At 40.8% G+C, this 16,930-nt stretch overlaps 1 protein-coding gene across 17 annotated transcripts in view; it reads right to left on the reverse strand.

Moving 5' to 3' along the window:
* Window positions 1-4,342: 4,342 nt before the first annotated feature.
* The window catches only part of LOC110964456 (peripheral plasma membrane protein CASK-like), a 46,374-nt gene continuing 33,786 nt past the window's right edge, over window positions 4,343-16,930 (reverse strand). For 5 of the 17 annotated variants that reach the window (XM_022213192.2, XM_022213186.2, XM_022213193.2 and 2 more), the window contains 14 exons: window positions 16,247-16,435; window positions 15,786-15,864; window positions 15,425-15,510; window positions 13,942-14,010; window positions 13,777-13,845; window positions 13,658-13,693; window positions 13,134-13,172; window positions 12,526-12,722; window positions 12,218-12,333; window positions 9,853-9,933; window positions 8,614-8,694; window positions 8,057-8,271; window positions 7,596-7,679; window positions 4,343-6,246 (listed from right to left, as the gene is read on the reverse strand). In XM_022213192.2, coding sequence (XP_022068884.1) covers window positions 6,070-6,246; window positions 7,596-7,679; window positions 8,057-8,271; window positions 8,614-8,694; window positions 9,853-9,933; window positions 12,218-12,333; window positions 12,526-12,722; window positions 13,134-13,172; window positions 13,658-13,693; window positions 13,777-13,845; window positions 13,942-14,010; window positions 15,425-15,510; window positions 15,786-15,864; window positions 16,247-16,435 — 1,518 coding nt within the window. In that variant the 3' untranslated portion in view covers window positions 4,343-6,069. The remainder of the gene's footprint in view (window positions 6,247-7,595; window positions 7,680-8,056; window positions 8,272-8,613; window positions 8,695-9,852; window positions 9,934-12,217; window positions 12,334-12,525; window positions 12,723-13,133; window positions 13,173-13,657; window positions 13,694-13,776; window positions 13,846-13,941; window positions 14,011-15,424; window positions 15,511-15,785; window positions 15,865-16,246; window positions 16,436-16,930) is intronic. The other 12 variants (XM_022213199.2, XM_022213196.2, XM_022213202.2 and 9 more) reach the window with 6 other exon arrangements.

Raw genomic sequence — 16,930 nt, forward strand, 5'->3', positions numbered from 1 at the left:
GGAGTATCTTAGTAGGAAGGGTCTTCATCGAGTAAGTTAGTAGAAAATGTCTTCCTATTGTAAGTCAGGTACTAACTTTTGATCAAAACTTTAGTCGGTCACTACCCCCCCACTGATATCTCTCAGAAAGTCCAGGGGGGGAACAACCCCCCCCGCAGTCTCTGTAGCAGTGAGATCTCTGTACGCTCCAGGACAGCTTTGTCCAAGACAGCGTTCAGTGGTTGAATCCACCGCACTACCGTGGCCCCTTCACAGTTGGACTCTTTTTCTTTGTGCTGTCAGTCAAAAGTGTCTTCATAGAGTAAGTTAGTAGAGTATTATTTCTTCTTATCTGAGCTGTCTCTCAGTCAGTTAAGGGTTTGCCAGGTCTCAAACCTGCTACCTTCCACTCCATAGTCTCTCCTTTTATCCCCCTGAGCTACTCACTCACATACTCATTCTTCTTTTTTTGGACATTTATCATCTATTTTTTGTCATTTTCTAGTTTAGTAGAAAGTGTCTAAATGGAGTGTTGTTTCTTTTTATCTGAGCTGTTACTCAGACAGTTAATGGGTTTGCCGGGTCTTGAACCTGCTACCTTCCACTCAGTAGTCTCTCCTCTTATCCCCCTGAGCTACTCGCTGAGATACTTATTATCCTTCTTTTTTTTGCACATTTATCATCTATTTTTTCTCGTTTTCGAGTTTAGTAGAAAGTGTCTTCATAGAGTAACTGAGTAGTAGGTGTCTTAATGCTTCTTTTAGTAGGAAGTGTCTTCATGGAGTATGTTAGTGGAAAGTGTCTTCATAGAGTAAATTAGTGTCTTAATGGAGTATGTTAGTAGGAAGTGTCCTAAAGTGTTCCCAGGGTGGGCCTGGGATCTTTCTGCATGGAGTTTGCATGTTCTCCCTGATCATTCAAGTGTGACATGCTATGCTGTGACATTTTTTGGACCAAAGGCTATACTATCACTTTTTTTAAGTGACATGCTATACTGTGACGTTTTTTGAGCGACATATTATACTATGACTTTGTTTTTTAATCAAAGGTTATACTGTGACGTTTTTTGAGCGACATACTACAGTAGCATGACAAAGGGACGTCGCAGAAGTCAGTACAAGAATGGGTAGAGTCACAGATGTAATGGGTTTCTGGCAGGTCATCCGGCAACTATGGCTAATCACACAGACCAGTCAACAGGTATTTATAATAACCTGACATTTCCATTTCCTATTAATGGCAAAGCATACCTGTGTGATGCTGATTTTCCTTTGTGCAGATTCCTCTTGTTGAACTGGGAAGCCTGTTGGTAAGGATGGACAAGGACCTTAGAGACGATGGGAGCAGGAGTAACGCTCACAAATTCAGCTTCCAACTGAAAACATCATGAACACCAACAAAACAGTCACATACACTACTGTGATTCTATAAGTAAGTTAAGTATTTTAACTTGTAAAAAGGCCTTAAGCAAACTGTGGAACACTGAGATAGATACAGCCAAGTGTCACGACTGCGGTCGTATGTGGTTTTTTTCTGTGCTCTGTGTGTCCTTTTTATTTCCATCCATCCATTCTCTATACACTGCTTTATCCTCACTAGGGTGGTGGGGGGTGCTGGAGCCTATCCCAGCTGACTCGGCCGAAGGCAGGGGACACCCTGGACAGGTCACCAGTCTGTCACAGGGCTACATATACAGACACACAATCACACTCACATTCACACCTACGGGCAATTTAGAGTAATCAATTAACCTCAGCATATTTTTGGACTGTGGGAGGAAGCCGGAGTACCCGGAGAAAACCCACGCATGTACAGGGAGAACATGCAAACTTAGAAAGATCCCAGGCCCATCCCAGGATTCGAACGAGGGATCTTCCAAAGTCGTAACGTTTTGGACAGGACGGTATAAAGCTCCATAAAGCCAAAACCACCTTTCACACTGTCCTTTGATTATTGTTTATAGCCACTTCAAGGAGCAGTTCATAATTACCTCTGCTGCAGAGAACACTCCCAACCACCAGAACTCATCATCGTCCTGGAAGATGCTGTACCAACTTTACTCTCATCAGGTTGCAGTAGTCAGATCTGAGATTGTGGGAATGCAGGGAATACATCATCAGGACTTTAAATCCTGACAACAGGATGACTAAGTAAAAAATAAATATTGATAAAAAAAATAAAAACACATAAACATTAATCCAAACAGTAATTAATTTGAGCATTTATGTTAAAATCATAAATCTATGATGGAAAAATATACATATAACTCTCCAGATACAAGTTCTTAAATATAAAATCAGGTACAACAGCTACAACTGATCAACAATATCGCAAAACAAATACAAAATAATTTTAAAAAATAAATACAAATCAGAAATTTTGGGGGTTATTTTTGGGTCATAAACCCAAAAATGTTAGGGCCAACATAACGAGCAATGAACTCACTAAAGCAAGACTAGTTAATAGAATACACTTGAGAAAAAAAATATTAAATTTTGCTGTTTTATCCAGTTTTAGATGCTAAAATATGAATCTGGACAGTTAAAAATCCTGTTTCTTTTAGTTGAACTGATTTACTAAATGCTCTTTTTTTCTGATTTTATGGGTTGTGCAGTTAAAGACCTCCATGTTTGCTATATAGTCCATGAGCCAGACAGGTTGGTCGGTACCACTCAGGGGGGCAAATTGCCACCTTTGCCATTTTATTATGCTACCCATGCATATATCAATTTGGTATGATGGACCTCTCAAAGTGGCAGCTTAATGTATTTTATGCAAGTCGCAAGTTTTTGCAGACTGTGTCCCATTAGAACAAAAGGGCTCACCATTTACCAGCCTATCCCTTGCTTTAGTTTGGGAAGAATGTCTTGAACATCTCCAGAAATGCTCCAGAGTACATTTTGGAATGGCCCTTTGTGTTCAAAACAGAACTTAATGCTATCTAAATTTTTAAAAAATGACCTAATTCTAATATTTTTATTGTTTTCCTGTAATAAGCTGTTTTCCCTAATGTATGAACTGGCTGAGTATATACTGTTGCTATGACCGTGGGCACGCTGTGTGCTTTCCTTGGTGTTAACATTACAAATAGACCAGACAGATTCTGGAACCATTTCAGGTGGCCAAACGTAAGTGGTACTAAAATGTACATTGGGATAATTTAAGTACATTAAGATGGGACAGCTTTATCACTTATTTGTGATTTTCGCCATAACCATGGTTTTGCACAATTCTTTTAACCCTCTCAGGCCCACAGTTGGAAAACTGCCACTTGTGCATATCTATCACACAGGAATAGTTACGAGGGATATTGCCCTTAACAAAAACGCATATGAGAATTTGCCCCCCAAAGTGGTACCGATGACCCCAATTTTACCCACTTGACTCATGGACTATCTATATTTATCTACTGTGAATACAAACAGCAATGGTTGTTAGTTTATTTCCTGTTTACGTGACTTCATAAACTGTATTGAAGTTGAGCAGTTCAAGAAAGGAGGGGTGTGATCAAATTATGGAAACTAAAAGAGGCAATTTATTTTAATTTACATCATTTTTAAATTTTTTTATCTACTCCAACAGTAATGCTACACAATGTGAAGCGCGGTTTAATTCAAACCAATGGACGTTGAACTCCAATGCATCCAATTAGGTTTCAGTTAACCAGAAAGTAAAATAACTTTTTCAAAGAACAAGCAGGCGTAAAGCTCCAGCCATACAACGGAGAGATCCAGGTTGAGCCGCTCTCCTATAATAAACACGAACAGCTGCGGAACTAATTCACGCAGGTGTTCATTAATTAACGAGCTGGCTGGCTAACAGCTGTGTCAATTAGCTAGCAGGCTAAGCTAGCCGCTGAGCTCGCAACCGCGTCCGAACACACTGCTCTCCCAAAGTACTCAAACACGAGACAACACAACATGTCACGTATCGCTAACCTAACGTACAACAAAACAACGCCACTAGTTTAAAAAGTATTGATGTACTTACCGTGTATTAATAGAAATAGCAGCTTTTCCGATAGGCTCTCAAAACTCAAACAGCAGAATCTGGATGTGGTGTTGCGCATGCGCAGTCTCGGGTGTCTCAGGGGGCCTTACACCCACCTGCTGGATAGAAGAGTGCTATTCTGTGGATTTAATTTTTAAAAAGTCAACAAATATAATAGTTTTATGTAAGCTAATATGAGTTAATAAAACCCTTCACCCACAAAGCAGCTTTCTTTACTGTACTTTACAGTGCTAGCAAGGGATAACAGTTTGATAGCTTTTTGTTGGCTCTTGTGTACAAAGAAAAAACAAAATTACACCAACGCATTAACTCACTTGCACCCACATTTCAAAGAAGAATCAAGACGAGTCGGTTTACTTTAAACACGTAAAAGGAAATATATTTTTTTTAAAAATGAAATAACAAAAAAGAACAACATTTCATACAGAAGAGCTGCTTTTGTCATTTGCAGAGGTAATTTACACAGGACTTGAAATGAAAACGCTTTACTCAAAGTGGAAAAACGGCAACCGCACCACAGTTTAAAATATTTACTTTTTTGATTTCATTTTCTCCAGCCTTCAGACTGATGCGCCGTACGCACCGAGTTACTGCAGGTGGGAGAGCGTTGTGCCACTTTTGGTCAAGCATGAAGAGGTTATGTCACATACTGAGCTTCTTTTTAGGGTTAATATACACTGGCTCTTGGTAATTCACTCATATGACGTACGCACCATTGAAACATTTACACACAAAATTTTGTTATTTTTCTCTCCCCCAAAACAAGAATACTCCTTATATTTTTAAAGACAACAGTTAACAGTTCCAAAATGGTGGCTCTAGGATTGGATTTGTCCCACCTACATGAGGCCCTACCCATCCACACAGACATTCCTATGAACACTTCATTTTTAACAAGCATGGCTCACTATCGGAGTGTTAGGAAAGAAGAAAATTGTTGTCGTGGCGGTCTGCCTGGCAGGAACCAGGGGTGTGCATAGGTGTTACCGACTTCATCCCCCGAGGCTCTGATAAGGCAGTTTTTCTCCTTTCCATTTTATTCTCTTCTTTTTTTTCCTTGTCGTCTTCCAGTTCAGGAGCCATGTTTAGTGGTGGATGTCAGTGCTTTTTCATAGCTTGATAAGTGTCCCAGAAACAACATTCCAGGTCTTTTTTGACCACTGATTAGCAATTTGTGTACAAGGGAGGAGGGGCAAAGACAGCCAGAGAGAGTAGGCAAGACATAATGAAAACTGAGCTGACAAAATGCAGTACATGTTTTCTTCATTGTCCATTTTTGTGCAAACTGAGATGTAAACAAAGACCACCGAAGGTTGGGGAGGGAAGCATAGAACAGCAGGCTAATAGCAACAACAGGGGAGAGACGCCGAAAAGGGATGCAGTGTGCTCCTTCAACAAACTGAAAGGCACGGAGGGTTGGAGAAATAAATAAAATAAGGGTGGATGAGGGAGAAAGAAACTGCCAAGTTTCCTGTGCTTTTTGCTTCACTCAAACTTGCATTTGGAGCTGAGGGAGTTACTTGTCGCCACTGTAGCAGCTTCTAATGTGCTTCAAGGTTCGGCCTGTTTGACACAGGGGCCGAGGAGAGTGGGGGGGTGGGAGAGGAGGACACAGAGTACCACAAGAAGTGCCTTAAAGGTCAACACACACACAGGCACCCCCATAAGACTGCTTTATGGTCATGCTCGCTATTGCCTTTCCAATATTACCATCCATCCATCAATTACAAAAGAAAAGTACAAAATTTCTACTACACTGCCCCACCACTCCCCACCCTTCAACTATATGAGGACAGAACCATATTCACTTAGTTTTTTATCATTTATATATATATGTATATATGTACACAACAATATGCCTTTGAGGCTGTTGAAAAAAGGGGGTCGGGGTGGAAAGATGAAGTCTCTTTGATGAGGCGTCAGTCATTAAGTTTCTTTGTTTCCCTCTTTTTCAACAACAGTTTATCTACAGAAATGTGATGAGAGACGTGACTCGAGGTGGTTCGACAGAGTTTAGATTCTGTGATGAACTGGAGATGGATCGTTCAGAGTGACGAGCTAACTGCCGTTGATTGTGTGTCAGTAGACCCAGGAGACGGGGACCCACTGGGCGGTGGTGGACACCAGGTCTACGGCCTCCTCCAGCAGGCGGATGGTGTCATCAATCTCGTTGTTGATGATGGTCTGGTCAAAGTAGTGAGCGTAGGTCCGCTGAAGCATCTCCGATTCCTTCTGGAGCCGCTGAAGAGAGTCGTCCTGGTGGCCGAACGGGAAAAACAAAAGTCAACGCTTTGCTTTGACCGGAGTCGAAACGTTGTTGTGTTTTTGTTCTCTTTGAGGCGTCTAAAGACTCCATTTGTGGTGTGTGGACACAGAATTAGCCAATCTGAGTTTTAGATGAATACCCCTGTACTATACTACATATGTACAATACACCGTAGATGTCTGCCCGTGTTTGGCCAGGACGGTTTTTTTTCTGTTGCACAGCACACTCATTTCCACTTTTGATGCTGTAACGCACACGTCAAGTGAGAAATCCATACACTATATTAATCGCCAGAATAATCAATAGAATACTCGATTACTAAAATAATCGATAGCTGCAGCCCTAAAAGCAACATTTTCACTAAACCTCTTGTCAAAAGTTAGTTCAATATTTAAAGAAAGCTAGTAGTATACTTAAGCTTTATTTTTCTGTCTGGAAACAAAGGCCAGCAACAGTGATTTTATCTGATAATGTCAAATATAAATTTCATTAAGCGTTGCGTATTCAAATTTTTGGGAAAATACCTAAAATCTAAATTGCAATACTTGATCAAGAAAATTGCAAATCAGACGTTTACCCCAAACTGTGGAAAAACAGGACAGAAGGGAAAAATGGAGGAGGCAGGAAGAGACAACAATGCATTAAGTTGCATTGTAAATGAAGAAACACCACCGAGAAAGCACCCAAATCAGGGGATCATTGGGGGGGGATTAGAGGAATTAGAGGAAATCAAAAGGAACAGGAGTGAACAAAGCTAGACAGCTGCTAGTTACACAAACACTGAGGCCAGATGGGCTTTTCTACAATCTCCAAACAGGAGCTGAACTCACACCATTTAATCAGTACTTACAGGCAGTTTCCTGCACCACTTTGGGACCTTGAGTGCAAATGAAAATAGGCATGCCAAAGAAAATACAAACATGCTTAAAGTAAACAGGGCATGTGCAGTGAGAGAAACACTAATGAGGACGACAGAAACAGAAATTAATGCCGTTTTCACACTGGGTTTGCTTGTTTGAATGCAGTAGGCTCATCAGTTCTGTTGGTCTGCTTTCAGACTGTTAAAGTTAATGTCTGTCAGAACATGGAAAGCAGATTCTTCCGTTTGCGGATCAAACTGGGCTTGAAATTAATTCTCTGTTCATAAATTTCCGCAGCACAACACAGTTTAAGTTTGAGGAGTGTTTTTATGATCAGTATTGCGTGAAATGCCCCCGAATTCAGACAAGAAAGTCAGCGGAAAAGCCGTGCAAGTGGTTACTTAATCAAAGTTAGTAGGTTAAAAAAATGAAGTAAACATGAACAAGCATAGGAGAAAGCACAGTCTATGTGAGCGTACCTCAGTCATGCCAGGGGTGATGGTGGGAGCTGCGATGAAGACGACATAGGGAGCGAACTCGGCAGTCCTGAGGATCTTTAGTGCCTGGTGGGTGGAAAAAAAATGTATTTTCACTTTAATTCAGTAGTTATTTTATTCTAAATGTTCATCAAAAATGAGTAAAAATGTTGCAAAAATAATCCTAGAAATATCTAAAATGATTACATATATATCAGTAAAACTACTACTATTTGGAACAGGAGGGTTAAAGACCAGCGGTGCCCAGTTAAAAATGACATGTTCTGGTTGTGACACCTTCTCCACATATTAAAATGTTTAGTTCATGGTAATTCTAGATTATTAAGTGGATTTAATTTCTGCGTGCTGAAGAAATACTACTTAATGAACTGAAGGTAGTTGTAGTCTTTCTGTGACTGGGCAAACTTTTATTTTCTGTCAGTGCATTTAGAAAGAACAAACACCTTGTCCGTTACCTGTGGCTCCACATCCAGGATGGAGATCATGCCCTGGGCATGGATCTGCCTGATCGTCTCCAGCCTGGTCCCGTACATGGCGTCTTCGTGGCTGCCGTACTCCAGGTAGTCATTGTTGCTGATGTCCTGCATCATCTGGTCGTGAGAGACAAAGTAGTAGTTCTTTCCGTTCTCCTCGTCCTTCTTAGGAGGCCGAGTTGTGTCTGAGCAGGGAGACAGATGGATGGGCAAACAATGAGCGACAGGGATAAGAGAGGGATTGAAATAACTCGACATAATGGGTAGACTGAAAGACCATGATGATGCTGAGTCTGTTTGTGTTTCCAAGGCTTGAACACAAGACTAAACTTGAGTCCAATGTCAGATCCATCACTCCGCTGATGTAACAGCTGCATCTACAATTGTTACTTTAAATGTTGGTATGAACAAATCTCTGTCCTTGAATATTTTCATAAATGTATGCTGTTGTTGTCAGCAGTGCAGACGTGTTGCTTAGGTTTTCTGTACATTTAAACCCCTTCACCACGCGTTCTGTGTGTCCTTACGAGGGATTGGGTAGGCGAAGCGGTCAGGATGTTTGGTGATGAGTGTGTTCTTGATGTGCCTCCGACCAACTCCATGTGCACCTGAATCAAAGCAGAGAAGAGGAGGTTAAATCATACATGTTGGTCAATCAGTAGAAGTAAATGATTCAAATAGCTGCAGCCTGGTAGAAGCTCGCTGCACAGAAGGTCGTCTCTGTTGCACGATGTTTTTTGGCGATGGCAGTGAGTTGTCCCTTTTATCTTTCTACGTCTGACGTTGACTTAAATCCCTTCCTGATTGTTGCTGGTCTTAGTTTGGCGTTTATTTTGTCATTTGCTGTTCCTGTTGTAGTGTCAACCATTTGCCAGTCAAGTTCTCCACCTTGTGTCTTTAAGATGTGGCAGCAGAGATCTTTTAATACGTCTGAAGACTTTTATTATTTATCCTTATCTTATAATTTGAATTCAATGCTTCATACTTAAGAGTAAACCTCCCAGTTCACGTCAAAACTTTGATCAAGTTCATAAGACTTTGCAACCTCCTAAAGCTCGACTCCACATATCTTCTTAGTTGTGATTTTTTTTTTTTGTAATTTGTCCCTCAGAGCTAAATTTTATAATTTGTATTCGGCTGTGCAATTTGCTGCCCACCGTGTACCTCACTGTATCCATGGAAACGAACTTGTTTCTTGTCAAAGTTTGAAGGAAAAATCTCATTTATTACGATAAATGAAGTGGCATCATCTCCCTGTCCTCACAAGTTTTGCACTACAAACATAGATTTAAAAAATAATCTGCTAAATCCATCTAAACACTATTTTGCTACGCTAACTGTAAAATTATCTTCATTCACATAATAATGGAAAAGTTATGGAAGTGTGCTAGAAAATATAGGTTTGTTGCTGTAATGCTATTTATGTACACGTGTACTTGGAATTTTGGTTTTGAACACATTTAGGTCAGTACTTCTGCTGGTATATTTTATTTTTTTATTCCAAATATATATGCTTGTGCATTCATTTTTGCACCTTTAAGCTACTACATGAATATACAAATGTTCACAACAGAAATTCCAGGTACATCAGACATGAAAGATTACGGCAACGAGCGCCATTTTCATGCACACCATTTGGGTTCACAAATATAAATGCGTACCTAACAAAACCAACATTAAAAGGTACTAAACCGTATGTTACAATATACCTTTATGAATGAAAATCTGTTAACTTTAATCCGATTTTTACAGTCAAGCCTACTTACCAAGCAAAACCAGCGTTTTCCTCTTGAATGACGGCAGTTTGACCACTTCCTCATACGTCACCAAATCTAGTTGGTCAAACACTGCACAAAAGAGGAAAAACATTCGGTTAATACTCGATTAGCTGTGAAAGGCCAACAGGATGGATCATGTAAAGCTCAGAGGATAAGTGGAAATTAAAAAGACAACAGTCACAATCTAAAAATTCTACGTCTAACAGTGAATTGTGAAAGCAGTGGTAAACAAGCAGAGTAATCAGTTTAAGAGGCAGTCTAATAAAACAGCTCTGTGGTTAGCTGGACTTCTTGAAGGCTCTACTGTTTACACAGATGTTGATTCTTATCATTTCAGGTTACTTCATGACACAAAACTAATCACAACGCTGCTGTATCAGATTGGGATGATTTTAGCTGGGTTAACCTGGGAGACCGGCAACTTAGTGGACACAAACATATCTCCAAAAATAAATTCAAATCTAATAGAGAATCAGAGGGGACATGAGCGATGCTAATGAGATTAACATTAATTCCAATGTTTTGTCCCTGTGGCTTAAATCAAGCCTGAGATTCTGAAGTTGGATGGGCTTTAATATTTAGAGCTGAATTATTCAAATGATGCCATAATGTACACCAACTACTGGTTCAAACAAGCAGCAAGCAGACCCGATGAAGGTCAAATGCCTTGAGAAAGCATTAAAACCCGCTTATTTGCACTAGCCTTGGCCAAATAGAAAAACAGGATCAAGCTGACTAGCATCTACCTTCAGACTGAATACATTGCGAGTAATAAACCGGAGCAGAGCGGCTCGTAGCAACCCTAACAATGCGGCCGTCATTCAAAAGTCAAGGAGACATTAGGAAGAGGACGAGGTATGAAAGCAGAGAGAAGGAAGAAAAACACAGAAGCTGGATGCCAGCTCTCTGGAGTTACTTACATGCAGCCATGTCATTGGGTAAGAGACAGCATGAAATATGGACAAAGGGTGGGAGCGGAAGGGTTAATAAAAAGACACCATATAAGAACACAAATTGAACAAAAAAATAAACAAAACACCGTAACACAAGCTGTTAATTGCAACGGTGTTAGTCACTAAAGAAGTAAGACAGCAGTAGAAGAGGTCTGTCAGAGGGAAAACACAACAGACATGCAGCAACATTCTGGATCAGTTACACTAACCACAAAAGGGGCAACATGTGATTATCCCACATGTTCTTTACCATGGAGGGGTATTGCACACAGAAGAAATAAACAAGAGACCTTCACTCATAATTGTGGGGAAAGGTGTGGGTTGTTATCACAGACAGGAGTAATAGTGCTACCCGATTTAATTTAGTGAATACAAGCTTCAACTAAAATGTCAGCGTTTCATAAAGTCATCACGAGAATATATGTACAAACTTCTACAAGGAAAAGGAAGCATAGTGTTTTTTTAGAGCTACAGCTGTTTGGTCCCAATCCTTTGAGTTCCCTTCGTACTGTGCATTTTGAAATGTTCTTTCTTTCACTATTAAACATACCCATGAGTTCTACTGTTGATTTCCTACGATCATCTAAGAGTTTGTTCCTGGAAGATGATGGTTCTCCACTACCCTTCCAGGTTTCAATAATATGTTGGAGGGTTTTCACCCGATTTTAGTAGTTTCAGAAATCTCCTTAGTTGTTTTCTTTGCTTTATTCAGACCAATAATTTGGCCCTTCTGAAACAGATTAACATCCTTTCCACGACCACAGGATGTGTCTTCCAGCATGGTTGTTTAAGAAATGAGAAGCTCCTCACTACATCAGCTAGGGTTTAATAAATTGTTGCAGCTGAAACGTATTCATCACTGCAGTAAGTATCCAATGGAAGACTCTTACCTATTTGTTTAGTTAAATCCAGGTGGCAGCTTTTTTTTTTTTGGACAGGCAGTGTATAAGCCAATATAAAACAGGGGCCATGTTACACATCCTCTGCAACATTATACTTCTCGCTTCATGGAAAAGTTTGCATTTACATAAGTGATGACTTTTAACATGACTCAATAAAAATATATGCATGTAATTCTAAATTCTGAAGAAAATGTCTGTCTCATATTCACTGCATTTGATCAGGACCCACTGTCCTCTTATACAAAATGATAATTCATAATCCCACAAATTCTCCAACATATTTTCTTTTGTGAATGCAGTACCCTTCAGAGCGTTACACCTAGCTGCTTCAATCTGTGCTCCACAGCCTGATGTATAATATCTAAACTCTGTCAACTGTACAAACAAATGGGCTTCAAGTTCAACTGTTTTGCATTGCAAGCTAACAAGTTAACAGCTTATCCTGGGTTAGTGGAGCACCGCTGCACCATTAGCATGCTACTGTGTTCGTTGGCTTACCTGCATTGTGCTTGGCCAGGTATTTGTCTTTGTACTGTTTCTTCTTCTTGCCAAACCAGGTACAACTGGCCTGCTGTTCCTGTTTGGTCTTCTCCATTGCTATACATGCCACACGCCTGGAAACAATGGATGCACTGTTTCACTCTCACCTGCACGAGTGATTGGACCCTACACTACTCCATAAGTGGGTCACAAATTACCCATAAAAGAGTCAATGTGTTTTTACGCCATTTTTTGTAATTTTAGTTCAGAATAACCTTTTGTAATCTCAGAAATACAGTACAGATGAACAAGTGTCTTCTACTCACCACTCCTGCAGCTCAGGAGATGGGATGAGGCCTGCCGTGCCGTTCTTGGTGTTCTCCAGCTTTCCCTGCCACCAGTTGTGGTCGTCCTTGGAGATGATCTGAATTATGTCACCCACCCGGAAGCGAATTCCTGCCTCCTTGCAAGGGATGAGGTCGTCTTTTGCCGGATCGTACTCAAACTGGGCGCGTACGTAGATCTGTGGGGGCAGGACAGTGAGACAAAAAATGTATCAAATGCGCTGCTGACACTTGTTAACAGTGAAAAGGCAGTAGCGGGGAAAATCAAGAGTATATAAGCCGAAGCAGGAAAAGGCACAGACACTTAGACTGATGAACAGCAGCACAGAAATGATTCAACAAAGCGCCTTTTCTTTTTTTTTTTTAAGCTTCTCTGTCTGCGAGTATATCCGTTTTACCGGTGACTTGAGCGCATACATCCACATGTTTTGTTGCCTTTCATGTCCACTGACGCACCAGTATGACGGCTAAGCTCTGACAGCTAACATGGGATCTGAACACCACTATGATGAGGAACCAAACTTTGCGATGGGGAGGGTGGGAGGAGCTGGGATCTACGTCTACGAAGGGTCCACTTAGATGCATCTTACCTTGATGGACAATTTGTCCTTGACAGCAGGTCTGGAGATCTATGGGGTTGAGAGCATCACACACACACACACACACACATATATCATGCAGTAGAAAATGTTGGGGGGCAGAAACAAAGGAAGTGCGATGAGGGACCCGTAATCGGATGCTGAATCTAGTACATTTCATACTTGTGTGAGTGTGACGCTGGAGCACCATGCAGCAGACAAAAACAACTATCATCTTTTGTTCTCTAATATATGCTCATTTCTATAACTTTGCAGGAATCCTCCAGTGGTTAAGGAAGGAAGAGGCACGCTACAGTCAAGACCGTACACCGGAGAGTAGTACGTGATGTAAACAAAACAGACGGAATGGGGAAAAAAAAGAAGAACATGAGTGCTTTAAAGTACATACACGTCAGTACATGCATGCAAATTTGTCATGATGAGTGTTGGAGTGCAGAAATTTGTAAAGCAAAGGAAGGAGCAGACAACTGAACTGGAGGAGTGCAGTCACGGTATGGAGAATTAGGAAAACTCACCTGACGGCCTTTGGGCTGGATCGTTGACGGCAGGTCCTGGAGGGAATGAAAACGTTAATTAGTCATGATTTGATGAACATGTGGCTTCATGAATGACCACCTTCTGTCAGGAAACCTACCAGGATGGAGCTGGTGACACTAGCGTGACCGTTTGCAGGCGACTGTCGAGACAGATCTGGTGACTCTTTCTGCAAGTCAGTAATCAAAATGATCAATTAATTGCCCTCAATGAATATTAAACAATTTGTTGGAGTATTTTTTGGTGTGTTGTGACGATTGCCTACCTCACACGACATCGACTGGGATCGGTAACTGGGCACAATCTTGAAGGTGATGCTACCTCTCATCTCCCTCTGTGGAAACAAGGGAAAATAATGCATGGAAAATGTGATTTTTAGTCACAATACAGGAGGTCCTCGACTTACATCAGAGTTCCGTTCCTACAGATTGATGTAGTTGATTTTTGCCATAAGTTGGAACTTCAGAGAAAATGTAAACAAAGCCGTTACATACATCAAGATATTGATCAGTTCTTCATAAAAGTCATGAACACCAATAACTTTTATGCATGTATGAGATGTTTTACAAGAAGATAACAGAATATGTTGCACTGTTTTTACAGCTTCATCTAATAATACAGATGTTCGTCGGTGTTTCACTCTGTTCTGAGCGTTTTATTAAATCTAATTTCACTTCCATGTTGTGTTGCCCTTAAGGCAGAGTTATCAATGTACTTTTATTTCGAAAAAGCCTTTATTTGGAAGTTGTCTGTTGACAGTTGTTACTTCCTGTCCGCGATTTGGATGTTTAGCTTTACACACATACGTGCTTTTCTGGATGCACGGCTTTCTATTTTGTAAACGCCACAGAGGCAACGTCATAAGTAATTAATTTCATTTTTGGACTTGCTGGTTCAGTTGAAAGGATTTATTTGCATGTATTTATGTTGTTTTATTCTGTTTTTGTTGCAGTTTTCATTTTGTTTGTAATGTATATCAGGAGCTACAGTAAAGAAGTCAACTTTGCTACGACTCACGATTCGTTTTGCCAGCACAAGTTTAACTAGCTGGACAGCTGCAGATTTTACGCTGCAGTGAAGAGAGCACACATGGAGATGGTTTTCCTTTTCTTCGAAGCATCACAAGAGTCTGATTTACACTTGTGAGCCAAAATGAAGGGCAAAACGTTAGCGAATGTAGCCCAATCTGAGAATGTAAACAAAGCCGTCTTATAGCAGCGCGTGACGACGTATTCGTCCGATCCGCTCACCAACTTGTTCCACGTGACCAGTTCTGACATTATGACAAAACGCCATAGGTCGAGGACATCGTAAACTCAGGACCCGATGTATTCAGTCAGAGTAACGTAGACAAACACTACTATAACATTGTTAAGTAGCACTAAATATAAAAGTTTCTCTGCCATAGCCTGCATAGGAGGCATTTACAAAACACTGATAAATTGCAGCGTCTATCAATAAGCACATGTTCAACAAGGAAGGCATTTTTGGCACATTAGAATTTCGTATTTTGCTTCTTGGAGGTGCACTTAATTCAAGTAATATTTCTGTAAACTAGCAAGAATGCAGCAAAACATGGAAGGGGAAACGGTGCTGTTTTTATTTGAATGTACATGTGCATTAAAAATATTTTGCCCCCCAAATTAATGATGACAATTTTGGTCATAACAGTGCAGCCTAATATCAGGTAAAAGAAGCTGAAAGATTTGAATCACAGTTCAAATGTAAAGAGGAGAGTCTGGACTTACCAGCATCTTCTGGAGCTGCTCCACTGTCTGGTTAGCAACGCTGATGCCATTAATCTCTCGGATCTCATCTCCTACATGCAGAGTCCCTGAAGGGGAGAAATAATGAATTAATAAAGGCTACAAATGAGGATCTTGGGTGTTTAAACATCAGTGCTTCACAAAGCCAAGAAAAACCCCAGGGGCTGATGGGATGGCTCCAGGGGGAGCCCGGCTAATGTAAGGAAGAGTTCCATTTCAGTGGTACATTACCAGAAGTCAGTCAAATATGAGAGTGTAACAGAAGAATTTTTACCCTGCCTACTTTAATCAAATATTAAAAGCAGCAATCTCTTCACATATGATATCACTGGTGGATGCAAACCTTGTCGATGAATCATTCCGCCATGCATGATGCGGGCCACAATACAGTGATTGAGGTCGTTCATTTTAAGAGTAATACCCTAGAAGAGAGAGAGAGGGTCAGAGGGGGAACTAATTGCAGATTATTGCAGCAGAGAAAGGCAGTGCTGACGGCTAGACACAGTTTAGTCCCAGAGCTGCACACTTAAACATAATCTTTCTGGTGACTTGACAGGAAATTCCATTTGTAATGCTGCTTCACAACATATAATTACAATACTTCAACTGAGAAATGGCCAAGGACTCAATCTTGAGTGATAACTCGCTGTGTGATGGAAATTGACCTACATCTTACATTTTCAGTCATTTTGAAGTGTAAATTATCGGTAAAGACAGAAAAGAGTGACTTGATCGGATGAAAAAGCGACCATCTACATTCATTTATATCTCATATTTACTGCAAGAATCTTTCTATCCACACACCATGGGCTCATCAGTGTTCTTCTGGAACTGGACCAGGCGGACCCTGGTGACATTCTCCAGGTCCATGTCTCCGTTGGTGCTGTCCGGAGAGTCTCCGTTCAGGTATGGGGAAGTAGGTGGGGGGGTCACCCTCAAAGCCTCGTCGCTGTAGACCTCGTGGGCCACCACATCATGAGTCTGCAGTAGAGCCTGAATGTACACAGTCAGTCACGAATGTTAAGACGTGCAAACAAGTGCAAAGTATTGCAATGCTTCTGTAAATGAACCAGGCGGGTGTCAAACCCATTAACACGGTATTAATGCCACGCTGTTCACCCACGACAATGCTTACGGGTGACACAAACAATGTAAGCAATCAGTGCAAGCATCGGTGTTGAAGCACAAAATCACATTTTTGACTGAAATCCAAAAATGGCTCAAGTTGACCTAAAGAAATCTGACCAAATTCTTGACAGGAAGAAGGTACGAGTGGTTGCAAAAAAAGACAATCATTGCACAAATAATGGCAGCATTGGAAAGAGTGAGGCTTCCACTAATCCTCTTTGGGCACTAATCATGTCACTGACACACTGTGAGTTTTTACAAACATCCAGCAGCTCAGCTTGCCAAATGATCACATCTGTTCATCAGAGCAACAATGTGTACACTGATGATGCATGACAGCCATACAGCCTTGGAACAGCT

Source organism: Acanthochromis polyacanthus, chromosome 22 (genome assembly GCF_021347895.1).
Source record: "Acanthochromis polyacanthus isolate Apoly-LR-REF ecotype Palm Island chromosome 22, KAUST_Apoly_ChrSc, whole genome shotgun sequence".
Taxonomy (NCBI): Eukaryota; Metazoa; Chordata; class Actinopteri; family Pomacentridae; genus Acanthochromis; species Acanthochromis polyacanthus.